This window comes from Panthera pardus, unplaced genomic scaffold, assembly GCF_024362965.1.
Source record: "Panthera pardus isolate Hobbes unplaced genomic scaffold, ASM2436296v1 HiC_scaffold_17, whole genome shotgun sequence".
Lineage (NCBI taxonomy): Eukaryota > Metazoa > Chordata > Mammalia > Carnivora > Felidae > Panthera > Panthera pardus.
The window spans coordinates 35,070,966-35,098,750 of NW_026526732.1; the positions used below are offsets into that span (position 1 = coordinate 35,070,966).

Consider the following 27,785-nt stretch of genomic DNA (forward strand, 5'->3'; position numbering starts at 1 on the left):
ATAGTGAGCACTGAGGAACAATCATTACGATCATTACTGTCTAGTAATTATGCCATTTATCAAACGTTTCATATATACGAGACATTTAACAAACATTATTATTTTTTAATCCTCCTAGTCGCTCTGAGACATATGTGTCCTTAATATACTCATTGTACAGATGAGAAGACTGAGGGATAGAATGGCTGAGCAGCTTTCTCAAATTCATACACATAGTAGACTGGAATACAGGATTGAAACCCACACTGTAATCAATGAAATGATCAGCTCCATAAAATGAAATATTTTTTGTGTCTCTTTGCATGTCGCACCCACACACATGTATGTAACTGAAACAGGGAAACTGAAGGACCCCATAAACATCTTTCTGTTCCCTTTCCTGCTTCTATTCTTGCTAGGACCTGCACTCCCACCCCACTTTACACATGCTTCAGAATGCAAAGAGTGTATGTCCTCTTTGTAAGGGACAAGGAGTTCAAGATTTCTTTAGAATAGATAACATTTAAGGAAGGGCCCGGTGAGAATGACCAGAGGAAGCTATTATATGCGCATTCCAGATCCCCAGCCTGGACATATGGAAGCCAACGTTCCCTAGCTCCAAGGAATAATACCTGGGCCCTGGCCTCTGTTCTAACTTGTTCCTGGATGTCTGAGAGGCATGTACACTGGACCACAATTCTCAATGAAAACCCCCAGACTCCAAACAAAGATGAGGCTCATATTCCTCTCCTTTCCGAGTCTCCCAGATGCCCTGAATGTGTCTGCTCTGTCCATATCTTCAAGAAACTCTGCTTTTACTTCCTACTGGCTCATGTTTGATTTCCATCCTTTGAGAAGCTACGGGCCCTCTTGGCTGGTCCTTTGGGTCCCTTTCTGGGTCCCCAGAGCTAGCCTGTCAGCGTCATAATCAGACCTATACACTTGTATGACATTTAATTATTATTACCTGTTTCAAAAAAAAAACAATACCAAATTGTACATATGATATAAGATTTACTACTTAAAATGCAAATAAAAAGGGCTGGAAATTGTTACGGTTGTCTCTGTGTGGTGGTATTATAGGTGGATCTTATTTTGATTCTGTAGACATTTCTGCACTATGCTAACTTTTCAACTGAAAACACATGCCATTTTACAAGGAGGAAAATTTAAGGAGAACGATATATAAATCAAAGTAATCCAAGAAAGATATAGGGAGAATGGGTTTTCATAGACCAGTTTCCCTTCCTCTAATTCTAGAAGTAGAGCTTATGAGATATCCTGAATTATCTTCTCTCTGAAAACAACTAGAATACAGGTTAAAATTAGAAAGAAATAGCATAAAAACACTCACCTGTGCCACAACTGGGGTGGGTGTAGGGAAGGCTGGGGTGGGCATTGGCTCTGGCTGGGTAACTATTTCAGCTGGAATTTCTCTACCTTCATCCTCACGGGGTTTCTGATGGGCACAACGACCGATGTCTGCATTTTTGAAGGAGACAGGCTGTGCAAAGTCCATGGGGCTAATGGAATAGGATTAAAATGAAATACTTTCTATTAGTTTTTATCGTCTTGCTTCCTTACTATTGAATTTTTCCTCCCCCTTTTAAAGGCCAGCAGTGCAATTTTTAAAATCTAATGAGAAGGTCTTCTCTGGACGCCCCTCCCCCCACCACGCCATGGTTTTGTGTAGTGTAGATGCAACAGGGATCCTCATATTAAAAAAACCAAACAAACAGAAGAAGTACGTACACAGAGTTTATAACAAGGTTCCATACACAGCCTTCAAAAGGAGGAATATTTCTGAGCGGGGGAGGTTGAAATTCAGGTGGAGCACCCCCAACGAAAAGCTTCTTAACTTCAATTGCCTGTTCTACTGTCAGATTTTGCATATGCCTTCTGTCTTCATCGACTTGAACAGTAAACATGCTGAGAAAACATTGAAAATACACAGTATAAAACACAAAACATCCAGTATAATTGGAAATCAAACTCTTTCCTGCTACCCCTCACCCCTTCCTCCAGTAGCTTTTAAGTGAGCCAAAATTCGATAATTAGGATTTCTACACTAAGCTAACAATATTTTTTCTCAGGCTCTGTCCCTCTGCCTCCCCCCGCTCCATTAGCTCTCTCGGGGAGTTGATTGAAAGAAGGTAATAGTGGAGCTGTAACGTTAGCCTTGGCTTTGGCAACACTGGCCCCAAACACACAAACCCATAGAGCTGAGGCTTCTGTACAGTGCCGTTATATCTAATCGTATAAGGCTCAGTGGGTTTAGCACAGCGTGGGGTCACATTTTGTTTGGTTCTTTATTTCTTGGTTCGTGCTAGCTATTATCTTCTTGCTGGGGGACAAACTGTGCTCATGAGAGTTTGGATTGCAGGACTCAACAGCAAACACTTACAGGGCATTTTATAAAGAACATAGCTGCTGGCTTTTGAATAGAAGAGGCAGGCAAGAACATCATGCTAATTGTTCCTTGCCATAATTTTCCTTAGTGACTGTTTCATTAATTTCCCTAATTTGCTTATGAGAGATAACTCACACATTACTAATTGAGAACCTCATGTTACTTATTCACCATCCTTGGATCCTGGGGCAAAGAATCAAAGGAGACAAAAAATTCTGATGATGACAAAGACCAAAGGCATTTTTTTCTTTTGTTCTAGATGCAGGTTTTGAATTTCAGTCCCAAACAGTTGGCATGAGCTATTAGTCATAAGTATTAGTCACTAGCCCGAGGATCATGAATGGATTACTGAAAACTTACTACATATCTGGGGAGAAAACCAAAGTACTTAGTTGGAAAACTCAGTCCTAAAAGGCCATCTTGCTTGATTTTATAAAGAATAAAAACCACATGTGGAGCTAGAAATAATAAACCAGGGCAAAGACACTCTGAAATAGCCCTGAGCTATTGGTCCACTTTGAGACAGTTCAGATGTAAGAGAATGAAAAAAAAAATTGATTTCATTGGTGCTCAAAATATCATTGTTCAGGGGGTGTAGAGGGAGCAGGTTGGATTTATTTTCAAAGGAAACATAGGGGGAAATGACATATTGGTTTTTTACCAGACTCTGGAAGAGTGTGTTGGCAAAAATCAGGAGGTTCAACATTATTGCTAAGAATGCTGGTGTTTTATGAGACTTAGAAAAGCACTCACTTCTGGGCATGTGTGACTCACCGAGAAGTCCCCTTCCACACACACCTTTTTTTTTCCCTTTTGCTAAAAGCAACGTCTTACTAACATGACATAGCAATGCTCCTAAGAATTTTAATGAGGGGTTTAAGCCACTATTAAAGATTGTCTAAGAGAGCAAATCTCTGTTCTTGATTAGAATTTTTAAAAAGCCAGAGGCCCTCATGTTTCTGATGTAGACTGTCTAATCTGGTTCTGTCCCCACGACCATTATAGTGGTCTTTTCTTAGTAGATCGCAGGGTAGAGATACAGAATGAACACGAGCTTTCGGGAGGAACAGACTGGAATTGAGTATTAGTGCAGAAGCTTACTGTGTGACCTGGGCCAGTTATTTAATCTTGCTCAATCTCATTTCATTCATTTATAAAATGAGGATAAAAATACCTGCTTTAAACCATGGAAAACATTAATTAAGGGATTGCACTGAAGCTGTATTACTTAATAAGGGCATTGCTAGAAGACTATAGCTGAATCCTGCTTGTATTTTACATTCTAGGAGCATCAAATCTAGATTATTTATTTAGCTCTTTTTTAAAGGGGAACATTACCAATATGTCCATTGGGATTCTGGTGTCTTTCCTGTTGTTTAAGTATTTATTCAATAACTCTTTACTGAGGACCTACAATGTACAAAAAGCACTACAATAAACATTACTATTAGTATCATGATAAGTTAGCTGTATTTTCTTACAAGTTCAACAGTTGATTCTTGGAGTTTCACAATTGAATATTTTATTACTTACATTCTGTTTCTTGTTTGTTTGGAGTATTGGTATAAGATTTTGTTTTCAATCTTACACCAATTTTCAATCTGCCAAATGGGTTATAGAAGATATTAAGGGAAGTACGCTGACATTTGTAATCTACACACAAAACAAAATCTGCAATTTTATTTTGATTGAACGTATTTTGGATGGTAAGAAATATTTGGGTTGCAGTGTCCAAATCATGAGCCCATTCTGGAAATCCAGATTATTCCTGAAGTATCTGGTCTAACTTTTGTGGCCTTTAGCCCAATTCTATACCTGTATTGAAGAATGCTCTCACAAAGGAGAAAATCACTGCCTTATGCATCTACTCCAGGCTCTTAGGGCTTTAGGAAGAACTACTGGCCATGTAAGTGGAGTCCAAGAGAAGGTTAAGAGAGCAAAACCCTTACAGGAGGTAGAGATCTCTGGAGTACCATGGAATTAGACACCAAAGTAACTCAAATGAGATTTTTGCAGAGGAAGGGGTAGAAAAGGAGAGAGAGAGTGAAAGAGGAAGGATAAAGAGAGATAACAGGGGAGAGAGAAGAGGGCCAGGACAATCTTGAAAAGATTGCCTCTCAGTTTGGTAAAAATCCAATGATTTTGTGAGGTCGTATGAAAATTAACATTTTATCCGGGGCTTTTCATTTAAGAAAGAAAATGCCATAATTGACATTTATGATCTGAATGGTGTTAGGAGAAAGCAAGCATTTCCAAATTAATCAACATGAAGTAATACAATCTTTGAGGTCACAAAAAAGGGTAAGAATAAATAGTTGGCAAGCACAGGTAGAGGTGTGAAAATCATATACACCTGGGTTTAAATCCTGGCTCTATTATTTACTAGTTACATGATTTGGGGCAAGTTAGTTAATATTTCTTCATCTGTGATGGAAGGATATTAATGCAGATTTCACATACGCTTAGCACAATCAAAGGAAATAATCTGTGTCTCGTATTTGACACAGAGCGTGTCACAGAATGAGTATGAAGCATTAAAGAATGTTTCTGGGTGAAGTTGTTAGGGTCATTAGTGATCTCTGGTTAATCAGTTAATTGGGGCACTTACTTAAAGGATAGGCGATGCTTATGTTTTGACCTTAGAGTGCTGAATGAGACATTATGGTAGCAGATGTGTTCTTACTTTGCCACAGAGTTCAGTGACTACCCACTAATATGTCTAATACATTATCCTTTAATTAACAGCGAATGGCAAAACTGTTTGTTTATATGGCCAATTAACCGAATGACCAGTTTTCAGAGATGTACTATACATCGAACTTAATCAAATAAAGGTTGGATTAATGGCCAACAGCTGTGAAGTTGGCATCATAAAATGCCCTTCTTGAAGAGACACCTGTTAAAAGGACACTTTAGCGCAAGATTGTAATGCACTTGGGAACGTGAGAATCCTTTCTGTACAGAATAACATATTCTGGGTGATTATTTTTTTGTCAGCTGTATTTCTCAAGTCTGCACTTGTTTTGCTGAAAATTTTTAAAGTTTAAAGACGTTACAAAGTCCTTCTCACAATGAGAAGGACTAGCATTTGGCAAAGAAGCTGAAATCTGGTCTAGAAGACATGTAAAATAGTATTTCAGAGTGGTTGCTGAGATTCAAATGAGAAAATTCAGTTTGCATTCCTCCTCAGAGACCATGACCGACATATCTGGCTATTAGGCTAGTAAAAGTTCTTAGTTTGTCTGAATATTGATCCCTCATTTGTCTTAATCATGGTTTCTAAACATCTCAGTTAGTAGATATTCTGCAAGAATGCTTAGTATCAACATAGCCACAAACCAATGCTCTATATAATAAAAAAAAAAAGCCAAGGAAAGCTTTATCATTTACTTAGAAGATACGACATTTTTATTACGTATCTAAACTGTTATCCACACAAGAGGATAATTAGAAAATATGGGTCTGTATAGAACAGCATCTGTTCACTTGAACTCTTGTTAGACCTTCATACTGTTGTCGTATTTACAAATATTCCCTGTGTCTTGAGGTTTTCTCACATTTGATTTCCAGTTCTTTTCTGTGTTTTCAGTCTAATTAAATGGCTTGCTGGTTTGGAGGTCGGAAATCTCTGGGCTTCTGTTTTCTTTTTCTCTAATTGTCCTTCTAAACTGATTACCGGAGTTGTCATACAACATTTTGATGAAAACTACAGATGACTTTCCCAATAAAGGAAATATCAAGTGCCGCAGCGTCGTGGAGAAATGAAAGATGAGTTTACAACACTATTGCTGCCAATTTTGTGATTCAGGGCTGGGAAGCAGTGCTCTCATGGATCCTTAGAGAGGCAGCCTCCACGCACTGATGGCTGGACAGCAGCCTTCTCCCTTCTCTCCCTCAGCTCTGTTCCCTCATGAAGCCACTCTGCAGGGACCCTGGGCACCTTGAGGGGGGCGGGGACAGGGATGAAGCGTGCACTTAGCAGCTCTCAGTAGGTCCTGCAGCTGCTGCACAGTCCGGATCTGTGACAGGTTTCTAAGCAGCTGCCATAACTGCTTTGGAACCTGAATGAAATAGCAGCTGCCAAAGGCTGCTGGTTCCGGCTGAGCTGTTCTGTGTGTTTCGCTATGCGCATACCTTATTTGAGAAGAGAATATTTGAGAGGTGCGGAGGGAGGGATTTTTCTTATCTATAGCTTCAGAAGATGTATTTGGTTTTTCCAAAGCTGGAGCGGAGAACTGCACAGAATAAAAAATGCTAAGAGAATTCCTAGGGGCCAAGGTAAATGAGGTTCCCGAAGTATGAAACGTAAAGAAGATGAAATTAAGCGACTTGATAGTTTCACAATGCTTTTGTATGACCACACATACGAAGGTCCAGTCTGAGACTAATGTGAGCCAAGGAGTTTATGTTAGTTACAAGTTCTCTAGGGCTACTGTTACCCTTTAGTCCTCTCGACATGAACGGAATGTTCTCTCCCGTCGTGAAACAGACTCGGCTCTGGTTTGACGACAATTTTCCTCATTGTTCTTGTCCCCATGGAGAGATGCACTTCCAGACGGCCCTTGTTCAGGAATATCGCATAATAGGCCTGCAATATCAAGGGGTGGTTGAAGATTAAAGAGGGGTCTCCACTACGACGGCGTTAAAGGTTCCCTGACAGATCTGCAGATTCATTGGCTCTGAGATCTTACCTGAGAATTTAAGGCTCAATATTTTCTTAGAGTATTTAAAGTGGCTGACAAAAGCTTTTTAATCATTGGTCACTTTTGCTCGTTAGATGATGTGGAAAGCGGATGTAGGAATACAGGACCCTCCGCAAACCAAATTTGCCATGCTGAAGGTAACAGCTGTGTTTGCACCGGGTCTCTAACTCACAAAACGCGTCAGGAAACAAAGGGTGTCAATCCCTCTCCCTCCTCTTCACAAGTGGACAGCTAGCTTCTGGAAATCAGATCCGACTCCCAATCTCATGGCATTTTGAGTGTTTAGACTGCAATTTGTTCTCTGAGCTGCTGGAATAGATTGCTATCATCAACACGTAACTTGTCTCCCACACTTAGAAAGAAGGAAGACAATTTTTCATCCACAAACATGACTGCTTTCTTCTTGCTACTGTTACTATAGCAACCAGTGTGGTTTTGAGATCAGATTATGAACCCCAGGGAGCTTGAATGCATTCCTTGTCCCCAAAGCTGATGCCACGTGTGCTCCCTTTCTTGTAGAGCATGAGGGCACCATGATCACTCGGTCCGCTGTGAGTCACCTGCGGTGGTGGAGAGGGTTTCAATCACCTATCATAATGCTTTTGATGATTTACTAAATCGTCTAGGCAGCTGTATGTCCAAAGCACCATGTCCAGAGGGCCTGGACTCGTGCTCACCATCCATCAAAGAGGCAACTGCAAACCACTCGCTCAATTAAAATTTTCTCAGGTGAATGACGGTTCGATGTCTCAAACTCCTTTAGCAGAACAGAATCACAAATAACCCTATCAAAACGTTATAGCATCAAAACGTTAGCTTTGGAAAATAAAATATGTCAGTGTAATCAGCATTGGTTCTACAACAGACGTGAACTATTTAACATTGTCTCCTCTTTCAAATAGCACTTCGATGAGATTAAAAAAATGAATATTCATTATCATTAAAATGTTGAAATGTTAACATATTATTTCCACTTTACTTTGTAGTATAGTACTTAATATGTTCTCATTTTAATTGTTCTAATGGGCACATGTTCTATTTTAGGAACTATCCTGAAAGCTGGTGATTTAAGTCCATTTATTTAGTCTTGAAGGGGAGAAATTTGGAGCCAGTAGGTGGTGCTTAATTATCTGACAATGACCTGGGAAAGATATACCCTTTAGTAAAAACCTACTTCACAATGTTTCATCTGGTCCTCTTATTATAACTAGCTTATCGTTCATAATAGTAAGAAAATAATTTTATTTTTCAAGATTAAAAGATAAGGAATTTAAGGGGAAATTTATATAAGTGCTTATGTGCAGTAAGAAATGAGAGAAAATAACACTCTTTCCCCTCTATATTCTTTAAAAAATATTTTTATTATGACTATTTGGTACATTACTCACAACATAAGAGATGTAAATAATGAAGCTATATTCACAACTGTACAATTAAATGGATACCTGTAAATCTACACCCAATTTAAGAAACAGTATGATCGCATCTTCTGTGAGTTTCCTCCCAACACCATCCCCCAGGTTCACTATCTTAGAGGTAACCACAACATGGAATTCATGTTTATCATTCCCTTGCTTTTTAAAACTTATCTTTGAAAATTTGCATATATATCTGTAAACAGTATGTGGTTTTATGTGTATTTTATTTATTTTTGTTGTGTGTGGACAGGCGAGGGGCAAAGAGAGAGGGGGACAGAGGATCTGAAGCCGGCTCTGCACTGACAGCACAGATCTTGATGTGGGGCTCGAACTCATGAACTGTGAGACCATGACCTGAGCCGAAGTAGGATGCTTAACTGACAGAGCCACCAAGGTGCCCCACTTTTTTTTTTTTTTTTAAGATTTTATATTTAAGTAATTTCTATATCCAATGTGGAGCTCTAACTGACAATCCCAAGGTCAAGAGTTGCACGCTCTACCAACTGAGCCAGCCAGTTGCCTGTTTAGTGTTACTTATATTAGAAATCTATAAAAATGGCATCATACAGTATGTAGTGCATTTTTTCATTTCTCTTCAGTTTCTAATATTCATCTATATTATTATTTTTTTAAATCAGGAATAGGTATTAAATGTTACCAAATGATTTCACTGCATCTATTGAGATGATTATATAATTTTTAGATTTTCTGATATTAAAATACTCTTGTATTCCTGAGATAACTGAAGTTACTCATGGTTATACATCTTTGAATTTATTTTGTTTGGTATTTATTTTTCTTAGGGAGAAGAATAAGATTTATTATACAGTATTTTGGATAACATGGGTTTCAACTATGTGGGTCCACTTATATGCAGATTTTTTAAGATAAATGCAATACAGTATTATACATGTATTTCTCTTCCTTATGATGTTAATAACATTTTCTTTTCTCTAGCTTACTTTCAGAATACAGTGTATATAATACATATAATATACAATATGTGTTAATCGAATGGTTATGTTATGGGTAAGGCTTCTGGCCAATGGTAGGATATTTGTGGTTAAGTTGTTGGGGAATCAGGAGTTATATGTGGATTTTTGACTGTGTGGAGGGGAGCAATGTCCCTACCTCCCATATTGTTCAAGGGTCCACCGTATTACTGATTACCCAATTTTAAATGATTTTTTAAAAAACATAAAATCACAAACAACACAACCTGGTTTATAAGAATGCATGCATATTTAAGGACATATTTGTAAAGCATTCCATTCTTTGGCGATGGCAGACTAGGTAATTCCTATGAACTCTTTCACTGAGAAAAACAAGATCATGTGGAAAAAATATATATATTTAAAAACATTAGATTGAAAGTACCGGAGAAATATGAAGGCAGTAAAGAGTTATGGTGCCTAAGAGACAGCTTTTAACAATCAAATGGCTATGGGCTATGAAAATTGAAGTTCACACCTTATAATGCAGACACTATGTAGGCTTTATGTTCATGTCATGAGTGAAATTGAGCATAGACTACTGTCCATGCTTGTGTTGGTTGTGCTCTATTAGCATTCCCTATCCCAGGTCCATTCCCTGCCTTCTCTGTGTCCAGAGAGGGTGGAGTGGGTTAGGCCTCAACAGACTGCATCATGTTGGCTAGTCAAACTGGGAAATTGATCCTAGAAGCAATTTAAATTTGAATTTAAGGTATCCTCGCTGGATATCTACAGATATCCAGATAAGGAATTGGATTTTGAGACAAGAGAATATGATTGTAATTAGAATATATTTTAAGCTTTCTCTCTTTAAATACTCATATGCTAAACCCATACAGAATATAGGTGCAAATACAAGTGTGACTGCACCTAGGACTGACCCACAAGGAAAATCATAATGGAGATAGCTGTCCTAAGAAAGATGGTAGGAGAAATGAACAGTGCAAATCTAAATGTATAAAGACAATTTATAGGGGCACCTGGGTGGCTCAGTCGGTTAAGTGTCGGACTTCGGCCCGGGTCACAATCTCATGGTTTGTGAGTTTGAGCCCTGTGTCAGGCTCTGTGCTGACAGCTCAGAGCCTGAAGCCTGCTTCAGATTCTGTGTCTTCCTTTCTTTCTGCCCCTCTCATGCTCATGATCTGTCTCTCTGTCTCTCAAAAATAAATGTTAAAAGGTTTTTTTTCAATAAATTAAAAATTAAATAAAGACCATTCCAAAACCTAAATGTCTCACCCATCTCCTTATAAAATAACTGTTTTATGTAAGAACTAGGGAAAATGCATTGTTAACTGGGTCTGAGAGTACCTGTCCAGTTTGCCTTCGTTTCCTACGAGGTTGTACTGGCGTCCCTCCACTTCCCAAGAGAATGATCCCAGACTCATTCTTGGTGCTGAAGGACAGGTTGATTTCTGTGCCAACATCAATCGGTACAGGGGACAGCTCTACGAAACCAGGCTTTGGGAAGCTGACTGTGTAAACGTTCTGTGGGTAAAAGGGAAAAAGAGAAGAAAACATCAGAAATAAAAATTTAAATTAATTTTTCCATCTCACTCTCCTTCAAGCACTCAGTGGCACCATAAAATACATTGTTTCAGGAAGCATGAAACTCAAGAGTTACATGGAAAACTTAGGAGCAACTGAAGAAATACTATCTCCAGGCATGACCGAACTTTCTAAGCAGTTTGGGTTAAAATAAAAATTCAGGCTCTGCTTTTATTTGAGCACTTTTGATTTAAAATACAGATGATTATCACTGATCGATAACATTTTCTTTTGGTTTAATTCTATCTTGCTAAATCTCTCTTGAAAACAGTCTCAGAATCCCTTAAATACCCTCTGTCAACTAATTGTTTATATTTTATAGATGAGTACGACCATGGCTTATGTCTGCATTTTCCTCAGTGATAAGTCCAAGGTAAGATGTCCATTGCTATCAAATGTATAAATACATTCTAGAAAAATTTAAAAAATCAGGTAAAACCTAAATCTTAAAAATAAGCACACCAAACATTTCGTAGTCCACTTTACTTCTCAAAATGAAAATAGTAATTGTTCTTAATAATAAAATTAAAGCAGTAACATTTCAGATAGTAGCAAAGTGTAAAAGAGAGAAAGCAAAACTCACTCCTTCTCAAAGCTGTTCAGAAGCATATCGCGTTTATCATTCACTGATTCATTCATTCGTGTGTTCATCATGCATGCATTCATTCATTCATTCATTCACAACCTTGCTCTCTCCTCCTTTTTATATTTACACTGAATCTTGATAGGCACATTCCTTTGTAAATTCCTTTTTAAATTTATGTATGTGGGAGATACCTCTCTCAGGAAACATAAATTTCATCATCACTTTTAATGGCAGAAGGACGTTCCATTGTATAAATGTGCTAGGATTTATTTAAGCAAGCCCATGTTGTTGGGCATTTTGAGTGCTTAAAACGGTCATTTTCAAACTTCTGGATTTTGCTGGAGTAAAATCATGGCATCCTCTAGCACAGAATATTTTCCCCCACAGGGTTTCAGGCCCAGGTAAGTGACAGAAGTATTGTAAAATATATCCTCTATTTTTGTTTCCAAATTTCAAATGATAGACTTTTGGATAGTTCTGATAAAACTACTGTGCAGACTTTTCAATATTTATCCACATCATTTCTGCCTCATATTTCAGTTGTAAAATAATTCCTGGTGACGGAAAATTGCCTTTATAGAATTATCGTTTTCACACATACAGGCTATTAATTTTCTGGACAGTTTCCCATCCTCATGTATATATCTTTGGGATGTGGATGAGAGTAGCCTTTGCAACATTAAAGCTCTTAGTAAAACTTCCTTAAAGAAGCCAGCATGGATCCTTAGAGTTCAATTCTGTATTTCCCTAGTCCTTATTCCTGAGCTTCTCATAATGGATATCTATGGCCAATTCCAAACTAGAGCCTCCAACTATGAACCATGAAGACCCCGAAAGTTCTGGTCTCACAGATGGATTCACTTCTCCTTTCTCCTATTCTTCCGTGATTTCCCTGAGCTCTATAGCCATGCTTTAAAATAATTTCAGTTGGAGAAAGCAGTGAAATGAATAGTTGTGTCATATCAAGGTAATCAAAATTTTGTAAGTATGATATTTTTAACATTTTTAAAGAAACAAACTCATTGCTTTCAGGATTCCCATAAACTTCTTACTAATATTTCCTAATGACTGTTGACTCTTGGTCAGAGATATTTTAAGAGAGCAGAGCTGGGTCTATTATTTCTCTCTCCTATGAATCGGCCCCTATCGAAGAGTCAGAGCAGACTAGGTAAATGGAACTAGGGGTAGCTTTGGGTACAAAGAAAAGATCCTGAAGATACCTAACAGCAAAGGACTTTTCAGTCCTGTCAAAGATGGTCTTTGTAGACAGTTCCTAGTCTGTGCCATTTCCAAAGAAAAGCAGGCTTGACTCTCAAGCTGTAGACACGATGCTATGCACTAATGATTATGGTATAAACGATTACTTGTTATTTGTGTAAATTCCTAGTACATTCCAGAAAAAAATTGAAGGCTGCTAATAAAGCTATATATGACACAGGGAGATAAAATAAACCTGAAATAGATTAACAAAAATGAGGAAAGGGAAAAGTAGTATTTGAAAAGGAGAGAGAATCAGAAAAGAGGTTAACATTAAAAATAGATGTTATGAAGTATTATCCATGTGGGAAATTGGTTCACAATTTGGGGTCTTCATCACACCATTTCCTGCATTTATGTGATTATGGTAATTTGTAGAAGTGCTGCAATCTTGCTTTGTTATTTACGTATAGCTAAGAATTTAAAATATATTAACAAGGGATTGCTCCCTGTAAGAGCACCCAAACTAAATCAATTTAGTCAGATATGAAAGCATTTAGGAAGCCATTAAAAACAAACCAACCTCCAGTGAACATCCTTTGGTAACGCCAACGTAGTCAGGGCTACTGAGTATATTATATGGAGTTCTCGAAATTTCAATATCTTTGAGGCAGCCCGAATATTTCTTCAAATTTACTTCTGGTCTGTTGAAAAGTTACACGGAAAACAAAAGCAACGCCGTTAGGGACATGGCAGTATGGTGTTTGTGACTACCGGACACGAGCCATATGGTGCGAACTGACACACGGGCAGGCACGTGTTTCTCAAATTGTGCATATGTGCACACGTGTACCCAGCAAGCCACGCTTCCATTATCCACTGGTTGGATGAAATGGATGTTACCCCATCCTGCAGAAAGAATCTTTATGTAGTTCTTCCTCTCTTTTAAAAATAATCTTACCCACAGCACTTAAATTCACGATACAGGAATTACTGATTTCTTAAGTGCTTCATATGTGTAACAAAATGGTTTTCTTTTTTGTACCAAAGAGTAGATAATTGAGTAGGCAGAGTAATAAAACTATGAGCCAAAAAAGTTAAAATTTAGGGGAAAAATTTAGGGAAAAAATGGGAAACATTTATTTTGAAAAAAAAAATTTTTTTGTCATTGAGATTTTTTGGGGGAGAGAAGGGGCAGCTGAAGATTAAGATAATATTATATTTCTCTTTAAAGTTTTAACTAAAACAAAGCCTAAGAAACATTCTTTTGGATTACATAGTCTAAAAAACATACTTAAACATTGGATTTATAGATTGATCCCAACGTCCTTATTTTATAATGGGGCAATAACAAAATCAAGCAACCAAAGGCACAAAACCCATCTTCCTTAAGGTTGAAAATGTCTTCTATACCCAAATAACACTTGCATGTTTACTTTTTATTCATTATTGCTTAGAAAAAACCCAACATGCTAGCACATGTGAAGTGCTCAATGGACAGCAGCTAGTAGGATGTCAGTGATGATCCTTCTTTATTTAATCGATAGCAACACTGTCCAATAGAACTTTCTGTGATGATGGAAATATTCTGTTCTGCATTGTCCAAATCAGTAGTTTCTGGTCACATGTAGCTATTGGCACTTGAAATGAAGCTTATGCCAATGAGAAACTGGACGTTGTTATTTAATTTTATTTAATTTAAAGTTAAGTAGTCACTGTGGCTGATGGCTACCATATTGAATAATACAGGTCTGTTGGGATAAAAAATAATAATACTTTTTTTTGGTGTTAATAAGCATCTGTAAAACCTGCCCAATCAACACCAAAATATTATTAGGATAATGATTAATTCTCTCATTGTCTCATGATGCCAGGTTTCCCTTTTTTGCCTCAATAAAAAACATAGGGCATGCGGAAAAACAGGTGGGAAAGAAAATCAGACCCTGGCATGTGTATCAGGTGATTTATGTCATGCCACGTATTTGTTCTGTCTTTTCTGTCTCTGGAACTGCTTCATTTTCTTTGGTCATTTCCCATTATTCCCAAGGTCTCCTCCTTCTGCTCAGTCGATTTGTTATTATGAAGAACATGTCCAACTGGAGGGTAAGGATCTTGCTTATATTCTTATTTATAAAGAATAGGGAATGGGTGAATTTTATTCCCAGTGTTCATTTGCTTCCATATTTTCTTTTAAAGGATGACTGCTTTATCACAAATTTTTCAGAGGTCCTATCAATAAAGTAAGTTTCTTCTACAAGTTATATAGTTCACTGTTTCATGGACACACAATGAACTATTTCAAAACACGATGATTTAGTAGGCTCAATGCTATGAAAAGCACGGGGGATAAGCAATCACATGTGATCAGATTCCTAATGGTAACCACAGGCCTCTTTTCCTCTGTTTGCCTCAAAGGCAGCATTACAAAGCTACACAGTGTCACTCCAGAGTTTTATATATTTCCATTGAAAGACAGCCTTTGCCTTTTAGCCATCCCAGCAAAAAGCATGACTGGCTCATAACTATATTGTGATAAAACAACTTGGATAATTTTTTTGTATATACTTTCATTTCTATACATTCTAGTTTCTGGTGTTAGGAGTCTACACTTTGTTTTAAAAATGTCTTGGCTAAGTTAGGCCATATTATCTCCTTTCCAGAAATGTGGCATAGCTAGGCTCTGAAATATCAAAACACCAGGCACTAGCCAGAGTGTGCCAGCCCTGCACATCGCTGGGGTTTGATCAGCCACTTACGGAGGCCTGCTGCTCATAGCTTTCATGCTAATGTCTTTCTGCAAACAGGAATTAAAATGCTCCTGGGAAACTATGGGGACCGTCCACAAACTTCGTCACCATTAAGTCAAATACTGGTTTAAAATATATTATTTCCAGAGATTCCTTTTATCTGGCTTCATGGCTAATTCTAAATAAACATGACAATAAATAAACAGCTTTGCAAAGAGGTGCAAGGGCCCTGTAAACATTTGCATATTTGCAGGCTTGCAAAAAGCAGCGAGGCAGTGGTGAGCATTTGGGAGCACAGGCTGATTGTTCAGCAGACAGCATGGTACTTGACAGATGGGAGTCCAGGGTTCAACCCAACAGACTGCTCTGCTCTGTCCCCAGAGCTACATCGTGCCCATCAACCTGACCAGCTGACCTTTGCATGTGTGCTCCTGCGTATGTGCACCAGGGGGCACTGTGCGTGGGCAGTTCAGAAAGGAAGCAGAGCAAATCTGTCCTCATAGCTGGTGAAATAAGTGAAATTGCAGCCCGATTCACGGTGGGTGAGCAGCAGCATCTCAGTAAGTAAAGGGCAGCACGAGAACTCTCAGAATGTATTACTTGCTCATGAAATGTACTACGAATTAAGCTGCATAGGTATTGTTCTGCTTCTGCACCACTGCTGTGTCTAAGAAGCCACATTTACCCAACCCATGCACTTGAAGAAGGCATGCATAATTTAAGTTTTACCTTGCTTTCATACTAGGTCAAAGGGAAGAGAAAAAAAAAAACAAACAAACACAATTTACTTGCAATTGCATTTTCATTTAGTAAACAATACACTTTAATCATAAGTCTTTTTAAAAAGTATCACATGGCAATCTTAAAAAGAAGGGAATGTGAAAAACCAACAGAACAGGAAACACACATATGCCCTTGACCCCTGTGAAATTCGAATCCAAAGATGACCATTTTCTTTCCACACTATTCTATGGGAAATGTTTATTTTGAAGTACAAATGTTTTTTCAAAAAAATTTTTTTAACGTTTATTTTTGAGGGAGAGAGACAGAGCATGAGTGGGGGAGGGGAAGAGAGAGAGGCAGACAGAATCCGAAGCAGGCTCCACACTCTGAGCCATCAGCACAGAGCCCGATGTGGGGCTCGAACTCACAAACTGTGAGATCATGACCTGGATCAAAGTCAGATGCTTAACCAACTGAGCCACCCAGGCATCCCTTTTTCTTTTTCTTTTTTTCAATTTTTTTTAACGTTTATTTTGAAATACAAATTTAAAATACTAATTTTAATCTGTTATGCGCAAACATTGCTATGCTGTAGTATTCATGAGTTGTTGATAAATATTGCCTCTCGATGAGCTTGAACTTAATATATGTAAAAATAATTTATGTTTACCTCATCTTTTGAACTTTACCATATTAAGATCCTGTCTGTGGGCAAAGTAACAGCAAACTAAGAATGCAAAGCTCCTTGCTTACTCACACATATATGTCTAAAGATTGTATGGGGATAATGAACCTTACCATAGAAATACCATAATTATAAAATGCTGTACTGAGCAAGTAAAAACATTTTAGTGACACAGATTTATTAAATATGCAGTCTGAAAACGAATGTATAAACCTATTTCAATATAGCTAACAAATATACCTTTATAGGTAATTCCTAAAATCACTTTATGGTAATTAAAACCAAGTCATCCCTAGAATACATAAAGCTACATCTTGATAGCCTTATTTTGGCTATATTTAATTCACTCATAGGGAATTTAGTTAATGATCTTGCAAAATAAATCTTAGACTGAAGCAACTGTCGGATCTGCATTTATACAGTGCCTGGCGCATAGTAGATTCTCAGCGAACACTTGACAATAACAGATATTTGAGTAATGACCATGTCACAGTCCAAACGCATTTGATCTGCAATGAGTTTTTCTGACCAGACACTGTAAGTGTACATGCTTAACACAAGTATATCGTAATGTGGATGAATGCAGAATGAAGCCCCATGAAGCTTACCAACTTATACTCTTGAAAGGCTGGTATTTAGTTGCTTGGTCCATGAATATAGGTACAGGGAGAAGAGTAAAACTCAGTCTGTATGCTAGCTATCATAAAACGAGATTGAAATTGCACCGCTCGTTTGGGAAATTCAAAAACAAGTGACTACCATATTTCTCAGTTATTCTGAGAATCCCTCCAATCATAATGCGTCTTTTAAGAGAAGACACACCAAGGGGTGCCTGGGTGGCTCAGTCGGTTCAGTGTCTGACTCCTGGTTTTGGCTCAGGTCATGATCTCATGGTTCACGAGTTCAAGCCACCACACTGTCAGTGCAGAGCCTGCTTGGGATTCTCTCTCTCTCTCTCTCTCTCTCTCTCGCTCCCTTTCTCTCCACTTCTCCCTCACTCACACCGTCTCTGTCTCTCCCCAAAATAAATAAACTTTAAAAAAAATAAGAGAAGAAACACCGCGATAGGACTTTTATAACCATTAAAAACTAACAAGCCAACTAAACAAAACAAAAATTAAAAACGAGGTAGTCTGTATTTATAGTAAGTTCTTACGGTTTAACCAAGTCAATTCATTCCGTTCTAATTAAACTCAATTAACATTTATTGAGCACCAAGTGCTTTATAACTCTTTTTTCTTATGAGATGTTTTATAACAAGCAGTAAATTAATTAAATACACATGAAATATTTCCTGAGATTTTTTTAGTTTCTTGAGTTTATTTTTTGAACTAAACTATGAGTTAATTATATCTCTCCATCCTGCTATCTAAAAAACATGTGTGAAATTAAAAAAAATGTTGGCAGGGACACAAGAATAACTAATACAGCTTTAGCATTAGACATATGGGAAAGCTCCAACATAGCATTAGTATGCTAATGCTTAGCAACAAAATAGGTTATACTCATGGTATTCTGGAACACTGACTGATTTTTAGAACACTAAGCAATGTCAGTGTGCCATGATCTGCAGTGAATGTGCGAGGAGAAGAGCAATTACAAGACGCACATTCAACTCTAGTTTCCACCTTTAATTACTTTTACAATTCTTTTCATCAGGTGAATATGAGGGAAATAGTGATTTCCATCCATCTCTTCAACAAAGATATCCAATTAATCCTTGGGCGTCTAAATCCTGGTGTTGTTCTAACATGTAACATGATTTTTTTTTTTTTTTAATTAAGCCTTTCTGCAACTAAAGGTTATGCGACATTCCTGTTGTAATTAAACTGCAGAACTCCAGTGAGCAGGGTGGCCATTTAATTAAAACTTAATCCTTAGCTCTAAATATACACTACATTACCTCAAGTTTCTCAGTGTTGGCAGACCACCAAAATATATTTTGTCATCTGCTTTCAAGTCAAGACCAAAGTTGTTTCCAGAAGATAAAGTTGCTAGGTTCTCCTCCTGGTTAGTATCTATATCTACAATTGATATGTTGGCTGTAAAGGAGAGAGAAAGTCTTACTTGAGCGAGACGAACCATGTCTGTATTATCACTGTTACTTCAGGATAAATTTACTTTAATTCTCAAATTAACATTGACTTTCCCAAGCATTTGGACCACGTATATCTATTGAATAATCGCAGAAGCAATGACATCAATAAAATAAAGTATTAAACTATCCACAAAGAGGGCTTAAAAATAATAGCCTGACAAAGGAAAGAAGAGAGGGACTTCTCTGTTTAGTCTATTTTGTTCAGAAAGCAGATGGGAACCCCTTATCTCATTGATTTTCTCCCCTTCATTCTGACGAGTAGGCTAGGCTCTTTCTGAATTATGTGCTTTCTCACCATAATATTTGCTTAGGCCTAGCCTTTAACTGCTTCATATATTTTGGACCCTTGATGCATACTGAGGCATCAGTTCATTAACATGAAAGATTCAGCCTCTAAATCTTCGCCTGATATTGGATCTGAATTAGCAAGGGTCTGAAAATGGCTATTTAAACCAGTGGATTATAAGGGCATTTCTAAATGTTTATTCTTGGGAACGCTAGTTTCCTGGATGTTCCTGGCTCAAATAAATATGACAAACATTGGGTTAAGCAAATTAAACATATATTTTAATTTTATGACTGCCCAGATCTTCTGACATACTAATGTTCAATGTAATGCTCCAATTGGGGGACATTGAGCAAGAAGTATTTCTCAAATTTATTTGACCATGGAACATTATTATTTTCCCTTAACTCATAACTTTTAGAATAGTACTTTTTTGAAAAACAAAGAAAAATATCAAACTCTAAAATTCCATTGTAATCTGTAGCCCTTTCATTCCAAAAGGAAGTATCTTCAATAAAAACAAACATAATTGCCCTATTAAATAATGACAGGGAGGGGCGCCTGGTGGATCAGTCGGTTAAGCGTCCGACTTCAGCTCAGGTCACGATCTCATGGTCCGTGAGTTTGAGCCCCGCGTCGGGCTCTGGGCTGACGGCTCAGAGCCTGGAGCCTGCTTCCGATTCTGTGTCTCCCTTTCTCTTTGACCCTCCCCCGTTCATGCTCTGTCTCTCACTGTCTCAAAAATAAATAAATGTTAAAAAAAAATTAAAAAAAAAATAATGACAGGGATACCTAGGTGGCTCAGTCAGTTGGGTCTCCGACTCTCGGCTTTGGCTCAGGTCATGGTTTCAGGGTTTGAGAGTTCGAGCCCTGTACAGAGCCTACTTGGGATTCTCTCTCTCCCTCTCTCTTTCTCTCTCTCTCTCAAAATAAATAAATAAAATTTAAAACATGATCAAAAGAAATACCAAACCTATTAATACCTCAAATCCTTAAAGCAGAGTTTTTTCAAAATAAACAGACAATAAAAAACACCGACTGAGTAACTGTCCTATTAAAAATATTCAGCAAGTCAAAATATAAAAACTGAATTACTTTCACATACCATATTAATTTTATACACATATAACTTTTTGATCAGACTGGTGGCTAAAATAAAAAAAAAATTATAAAACCATTTTCAAGACTTTTTCATGCACATTCCTTTTTATCCAGATCAGCAAAGAAGTTTTCATATGGAGCTGTTGACTGGAACATGAAAATAGCCTCTTTCCACAGATTGGGTGCATATTTTAATGGTGTCTGTGAAAATGAAATTCTCCCTCTCTATCACAGGCAAGCCACTGACTGGCGGTAGTTTTCCTCCGTATCCCTGAATGAATATATGCATTTTTAGAAACCATTCTAAGAAAAACTGATTAAAGAGCAGAAAGACATTGAATTGAAACTCACTGGCCCAAGTGTTAACTCCAGCAGAGAGGCATAGGGCGGCATATTTTTACTGAGTTAAAGGAAGAGCTTTACTCTCTCCTTCATGAGTGATAGCAACGAAGTGGGTTCTGCTATGAAATGCTAACACTTACTTTCATGTCCTGCCCTATTTCTTTCCCTTACAGAATAGCTATTAACATAAAATTTCAGAGTTGATGAGTCCAGACATCATTTATGGGTAAGCAGGGAAATAAGGGTTTTATTAAATACGAGACAAAGAGTAGGGGCTTAGCAAGTATTTTATAATCAATGCTGAGTTGTGGCAAATGAATTGTTACTTTGGCTATTCCTTTCTTCTCTCTCTTAGGTTGAAATCTAAATGATTGTTCTCAATCTTGTGTTTATATCAGTGTACTTCAGGGATATGACACACTTCTAGTGGTGACTGTGGTTCTACTAAGTGACTGTCAAGGCCAGGTGGGGAATGCCACCTGAAAGAGTGTGTCTCAATTTCAAGGGAGGGTGCATTTATAAACTAGTTGAGAATAATTCATATAAACAACTAATCTGGTCACTGAAAAGGAGGGATGACCCACGTTGCTGAAGGCTTATTTCAATTCTGATCCCATTACTCCTTGGATTTCAGTTGTTCTCAGATCTGCAGGGACCTCCCTGCATCCAAACTCAGTAGGGTCTTTTGGTCCTTATCTTAATCCACATCTATGCAGTTTTGATGTTAACATTTCCTTCCTTCTAGGAAATTGCCTCTTTTGGCTTTCCTAGTGACAGACAACCTTTCTCCAGGTTCTTGTACCTTTCCAACCTCATTCGTGATTTCCTTCTTTGGGATTATTTCTTTGAATATTTCTGAAGTGTTATGTTCCCTAATGTGTCTCCATCTGGCCGCTTCTTGGGTTTTAGTTATCCAGGGAACCTCCAGTTTATATCTACTTACTTTACGTTGACAACTCAAAAATATATATGTCTGGACCTGATTTTGCCTAGAAATCCACATTCAACAGATGAGACATAATCATCTGTATATCTTCTCGGTACTTCAAACTAAACACATTCCAAATCAAAATGATTATCTTTTTACCCAAAAATCCTTATTATTTATTTGGTGGCACTATGACCCCCACCCAATCTCCTAAATTAGAGACTCATGCTGACTGTCTCCTTGCTATTCCACATCTAATCAACCAAGAGCCCTGCTAATTTCATCTCCTAAATAACTCTAATATCTACCTTATTTTTTTTTTTAAAGTTTTACCAAACTATAATTGACACAATAGAAGTTGCTTATGTTTGAAGTGTACATTTTACATGTTTTTAGACATGTATACATCTGGGAAACCATCACCACACTAAAAACAAAAAAAGTGAACATATCCATCACCCCAAAAGTTTCCTTATGCCTCTTTGTTATCCTTCCTTCCTGTGCCTCCCTACCCAACCTAATTCTCATGTAGCCTCTGTTTTCTGAGACTATAGGTTCATTTGTGTTTTCTATATATTTGACATAACTTTTTTTATGTATGCCTTCTTTCACTAGCAATATTTATTTTGATATCCATCCATTTTGTGTGCAGATTACTAGCTCACTATTTTTATTGCTAAATAGTATTCCATTGTGTGGGCTATGTAACAATTTGTATATCTATTAACCTGTTAACAGCTGATTTAGTGTTCTGTTTTTTGAGGCCCACAAAGAAAGATGCTATGGACATTCTGGTAAAGGTCTGTGTATGGAGATATGCTTCATGCGTCTTGCGTGGATACTTAGGAGTGGAATGGCTGGTTCATATAGTAGGTATATATTTAACCTAATAAGAAAATGCCAACCCAGTTACCAATGCGGCTGCCCATTTTCCATCCTCTTCAGCAGGGTATAGGAGCTCCAGTTACTCTCCACTCTTGCCAGCCCTGAGTATGTTCAGTCTTTGTAACTGTAGGCATTCTAATAACTATACGATGGTATCACACTGTGGATTTATTTTGCATTTCTCTAGTGTCAAATTCCACTGTAGCTCTTATTTCAAGTCATCATACATCTCCTGCCTGGACTACTATTGAACCTAATTGGTCACTCTGCCTTCAGTTTGATCTTCTGAAAATTTCTCTTCCTTATTTCTCCTTTCTCGGATTATTTCTTTACAGCCTCCTTTGTGGAGTCTGCCTTTATTATACCCCTTCGACACTGCTGTGTGCTTCAGGGCTTTGGATCCTCTCACTCTAGAAATGGCTGCGTGGTTTTTCTCATCTCTATTCAGCTACAACTATTAATGACATGATAATGACTCCAAGCTGCCCATCTCTCCTAGAGCTCTGCGAAACCTCAGGTACACATAACTGATTGCCTGCCAATTACACAGCTTCCCTAGGCTGCTCAAGATATTAAGAGTACCTTTCATACAATATGTCCAAAATAGAACCCAGCATCTTTTCTAGAAAACCTATTCTTTTTTTTTTGGTATCCAATAGCTTGGTACATGGCACTAAAATATGTTTTGTTGTTTAAGAAAAAGGAAGGAATTATTCTTGATGTCCCTTTTTAAAATATTTAGCCTCCATGTTGAGTATATCATAAATAAAGCTCCTTGATTTTAAAATGCTTGACATCTTTCATTTCTACTCTTTCCTCTCCATTCTTATGCTTTCATTCTCCTCACTGTTCACCTGGTTTACTGCGGACTGCAGCAGCCCCTGAAACTGTCAGATATCTACCCTTTAAAGTTTTCCGTGGGAACTTTACTAAAGCACAAATCTGATGGTGTCACATTTTAGATTAAAACTCTTAGTAGTTCCCTACAGCTTTTAGGATAAAGTTGAAATTCATAAGGCCTTTTATGAACTGGATCTGTTATCTCTCTAGCCTCATTTCATAAATTTTTTGGCAACATACATCCTGTTAGGCTATGGATTTACTTGTAGTAACTATAGTGGCCAAGTTCAGGCTACTCCAAGATGAGCCACTTATATACGAAGACTAGTGTGAGCTAAAAAGCAATCAAAACCATGGCTCCTGGGTGGCTCAGTTGGTTAAATGTCTGAATCTTGAGTTTGACTTAGGGAATGATCTCATAGTTCGTGGGAGTAAGCCTCATGTCAGGCTTTGTGCTGTCAGCACAGAGCCTGCTTGGGTTTCTCTCTTTGCCTCTTTCTCTCTGCCCCTCCTATGCTGGTGCACACACTCTCTCTCTCTCCCTCTCTCAAAAATAAACACATTTAAATTTTTTTAAACAAACAATCAAAAACATTTGCAGTGATGTGGATGGAGCTAGAGTGTATTATGCGAAGTGAAATAAGTCAAATACCGTATGAGAAAGACAAATACCATATGATTTCATTCATATGTGGAATTTAAGAAACAAAGGAACAAAGGGGAAAAAAGATAAACCAAAAAACAGACTCTTAACTGTAGAGAACTGAAGGTTACTGGAAGGGAGGCAGGTTGGGGAATGGGTTAAATATATGATGGGTATTAAGGAAGGTACTTGTGATAAGCACAAGTACTCACATCCAGGTATTGGATGTAAGTGATGACTAAGTTCTATACCTGAAACTAATATTGTACTGTATGTTATCTAGCTGGGATTTAAATCAATACTTGTAGGAAAAAAGCAACCAAAACCCGGTTGATTCAGGAAAAGCCCTTTTCCTCCCCCACAACTGCTTAGAAGAATTTAGATAGAGGACCTGCTCCCAGAAGAGCACTATCACCACAGATAATGACATTGCACTGTGAACTAGGTGTAGTTGACAGAGAGAGGAACCTAGCAAGGCCTGTCTGATCAAAGTCTTCTGTGTGCCATTGTTTCTGAGTGGCTCAACAAACATTTATTCATGAAACATTTACCCCCTCCCCCACCCTTTCTTTTTATCTTCCTGTAAATTGCATTCTTCCCTTTGAAGTCCCAGACCCCTACCTTCTTCTCAGTTCACAATGACACGTATACATCATTTTGCCTGTCTTTGGAATTTCCATGTGTGTGTGGATTCCCTGCATGTACACCATCAAATCGGATTTTGTCCTGTTAATCTGTCTCATGTCAATTTGATTCTTAGGTCCAGCTAGAAGGACCCAGAAAGGGATGGGAAATTCTTGCTCCTCGACATTAACTAAAGCCTTTCCCAAATCGTGTTCAGCAGAATGCTAGTCTTGCATAAATGGAAAGATTTTAGTGATCGTAGAAGTTTGGGAAATGTTGGGTCAAACAGAGTAAAACACTCTTCTTAAGTATTATGCAGAGCCTCCCCCATGCAAATGTGCACTGTGCCTCTTTTATGCTGGAACAATGTATACGGCAGTACTCCAACTTATATAAGCACAAACCAGGTTTTGTTCCAACTGAGGAGTTTCTCCAGACCTCCATATTACAAGGAAGAGCAACTGGAAACTGATGTCTGATGATGTATGATGCTCTCTGAGGCCTCTAGGCTCTCACACAACATTCACCTCTCTGAAGTGTCCAAAGGTGCTGTCCATTCAGTGAAGTTCTCAACTCCTGCTTGTGCCTCAGGGCATTCGCCAACCTCTCTGTGTGACTTAAACATCTCTCTCCTGAGATTCCTAGCCTACTATACTTTTTTTTTTTTTAAGTTCATTTATTTATTTTTGAGAGAGCGAGAGAGAACATGCAAGTCGGAGAGGCACAGAGAAAGAGAAAGAATACAAGCAGAATACTGTCAGCACGGAGCCTGACTCCCAGGTTGAAATCATGAACCTTGAGATCATGACCTCGGCCAAAATCAAGAGCTGGACGCTTAGCCGACTGAGCCACCCAGGCGCCTCCATCTACTATACCTATTTTGACACAGCAATTAGCTTTTCTCACCATTGATTTACTTGCCTATCTCCCCTGTTAGAGTGCAAGTTCCTTGAGGGCAAGGACTTGTGACAGACCTCACTCAGTTCTTATGCAATACTTATGCAGTTCTTATGCGGTGTGTGCTTGCCAGATATTTGTTAAACACAGGAATGAAGAATGGTGCAAAGTTAAACCGAAATTCTCATGACATATCACATTGGCACAATGAAAACTAATTAGGTTTAATTTTATAAACAGAAGTATCAAAGTTCCATTTGCAGATATTGGTAATGCTATAGTACACAGAGTGAGGGGAATTATACTTAAATAATAGTAGCAGCACACTAAGACCTAAGAGACTTGGATTTCTATCTTGCTTATGAGATCTTACATGTATACGTCTCTGACCACATGTAAGTTTGAGCCTATGTTTCCCTTTCTCTAACACCAGAACTAAATACCCGCTCAAATCAGCAAATGAAAAAAATGTTGAAAGAGTTCCTGAACTATAAAGAGGTTACATTATTGTTATTTGATTATTTACTTGCACACATACAAATATTTGGCCTTTTTAAAAAGCAAAGAACTGGTAACTGTGCGACCACCCCTACAAATTGCACATGTGAGTCGCTCTAAAGGAAACATCTTGGTAAAATAAGAAGGAAAGACAAGCACACAACCTTTTCAAACCTACTACAGGATATAATTTTACAAGTTGTAAGATAGTTTGATGTTTTCAAATTAAGCTTTCAATGTTCAAAGAAAATGACAGAGAACCATTTGCCTCTTCAATCAGTCATGTGTAACCCAAGTCACCTATCATCTAAGCCAAAGAGATGAGTGTATCCAATTTTCACAGAATTTGTGAGTACCTAAAATTACAGACAGGGTCTTCCTCATGATTAGATACATGGGAACGTTGGATAGCATGATTAAGGCTCACAGTGCATTATTACCATAGAAACTCACCTTGTTTCTGAATTCTTGACAGGGTGAAGGATTTCCATTTCCCATCATTATGGTTTTGATTGCTGACAACGGAAGCCATTCCTGAACCCAGATCATAGCTGACTTTTATATGCCCATCGGTGAGTTCTACACTCATGAAATCTTTCTATGATGAAGTAAAAATACATCAGTGATTAGATACGCAGCGAAACATGAGTATTCACTTTCTTTGTGGGGTTTATAATAGGGCCTTATGGCTAAGTCGCTAAATGTGTTGATCGGTAAGTGACATCCGTTTTAGAAACAGAATTGGTACTAGTATTTTGTGAATGTTGGTGGGTGTGATATCATGGTGTCAATGGTCACAACCAATTACTAGGGCATATCCTTTTATGACAGAAGAATAAAGGAGGTTCCTATGAAAACATATTAAGCCAACTAAAAGATATGTTCCCTGGAAGAATTTACTAAGAGATATTGACTTAGAAAAACAAGGAGGACATTTAGTACCACCTTTCAGCTTAGGTGTTTAGAAGACTAAAGCAGTAGTTTTGCTGCTGCATGATTCCATACTGCAGGAATCTTTACTGGGTGCTTCTCTTAAAGGATTATATAGGGAACTATATTGAAAATAAGTAATAATTATATTGCATCTGTAATTGAATTTATCAATGAAAATATATAAGTTCTATCTGCATCACCCACTCTTGGCTGTCACACAGCCACCCCTGAATTCTTTGAATAATAATTGATAATTTAACAATAACTGATAATTGTATTGGAATCCTATGGAAAGAGGCAAACAAATGATCAATCATGGAAAATCAGCTGTGCATGTCTTTACCAGGTCTCGTGTGGCAAGGTACATCAGGAGAGCACTTGAAGAAAATGTTCTGAACTTGAACATGACAGTTGAGATGTTGGGGTACCAACGAATGGGGCGGCTGACCAATGCGTACCCTTCTCCATCAAACTGAATAGTCCCCTCACTATCTTCTACCTGAGGACTGAAGAGAGACATTTCACATGAATCAATATCTGTTTCACCCATCAGTATTCAATACATCAAATTGTCTTCTGAGACTCAATTGTGAGCTGTTCTAGGACAGAAACCATCCCAAATAAATCTTCAATCCTTCTATTTCTCTCCACCTCTACTGCCACCATTCTAGACCAAGTAGCAATCACCTCTTACCTGGACTTTATCTGGTGTTCAATAAATAAGT

General features: G+C 37.9%; 1 protein-coding gene across 4 annotated transcripts in view; it reads right to left on the reverse strand.

Annotated features, from left to right (window-relative positions):
* Positions 1-27,785, reverse strand: part of LAMA2 (laminin subunit alpha 2) — a 620,981-nt gene that overhangs the window by 32,664 nt on the left and 560,532 nt on the right. For 2 of the 4 annotated variants that reach the window (XM_053904500.1, XM_053904502.1), the window contains 9 exons: positions 27,404-27,566; positions 26,581-26,725; positions 18,889-19,027; positions 16,307-16,318; positions 13,414-13,534; positions 10,811-10,987; positions 6,829-6,977; positions 1,732-1,908; positions 1,334-1,502 (listed from right to left, as the gene is read on the reverse strand). In XM_053904500.1, coding sequence (XP_053760475.1) covers positions 1,334-1,502; positions 1,732-1,908; positions 6,829-6,977; positions 10,811-10,987; positions 13,414-13,534; positions 16,307-16,318; positions 18,889-19,027; positions 26,581-26,725; positions 27,404-27,566 — 1,252 coding nt within the window. The remainder of the gene's footprint in view (positions 1-1,333; positions 1,503-1,731; positions 1,909-6,828; positions 6,978-10,810; positions 10,988-13,413; positions 13,535-16,306; positions 16,319-18,888; positions 19,028-26,580; positions 26,726-27,403; positions 27,567-27,785) is intronic. The other 2 variants (XM_053904501.1, XM_053904503.1) reach the window with 1 other exon arrangement.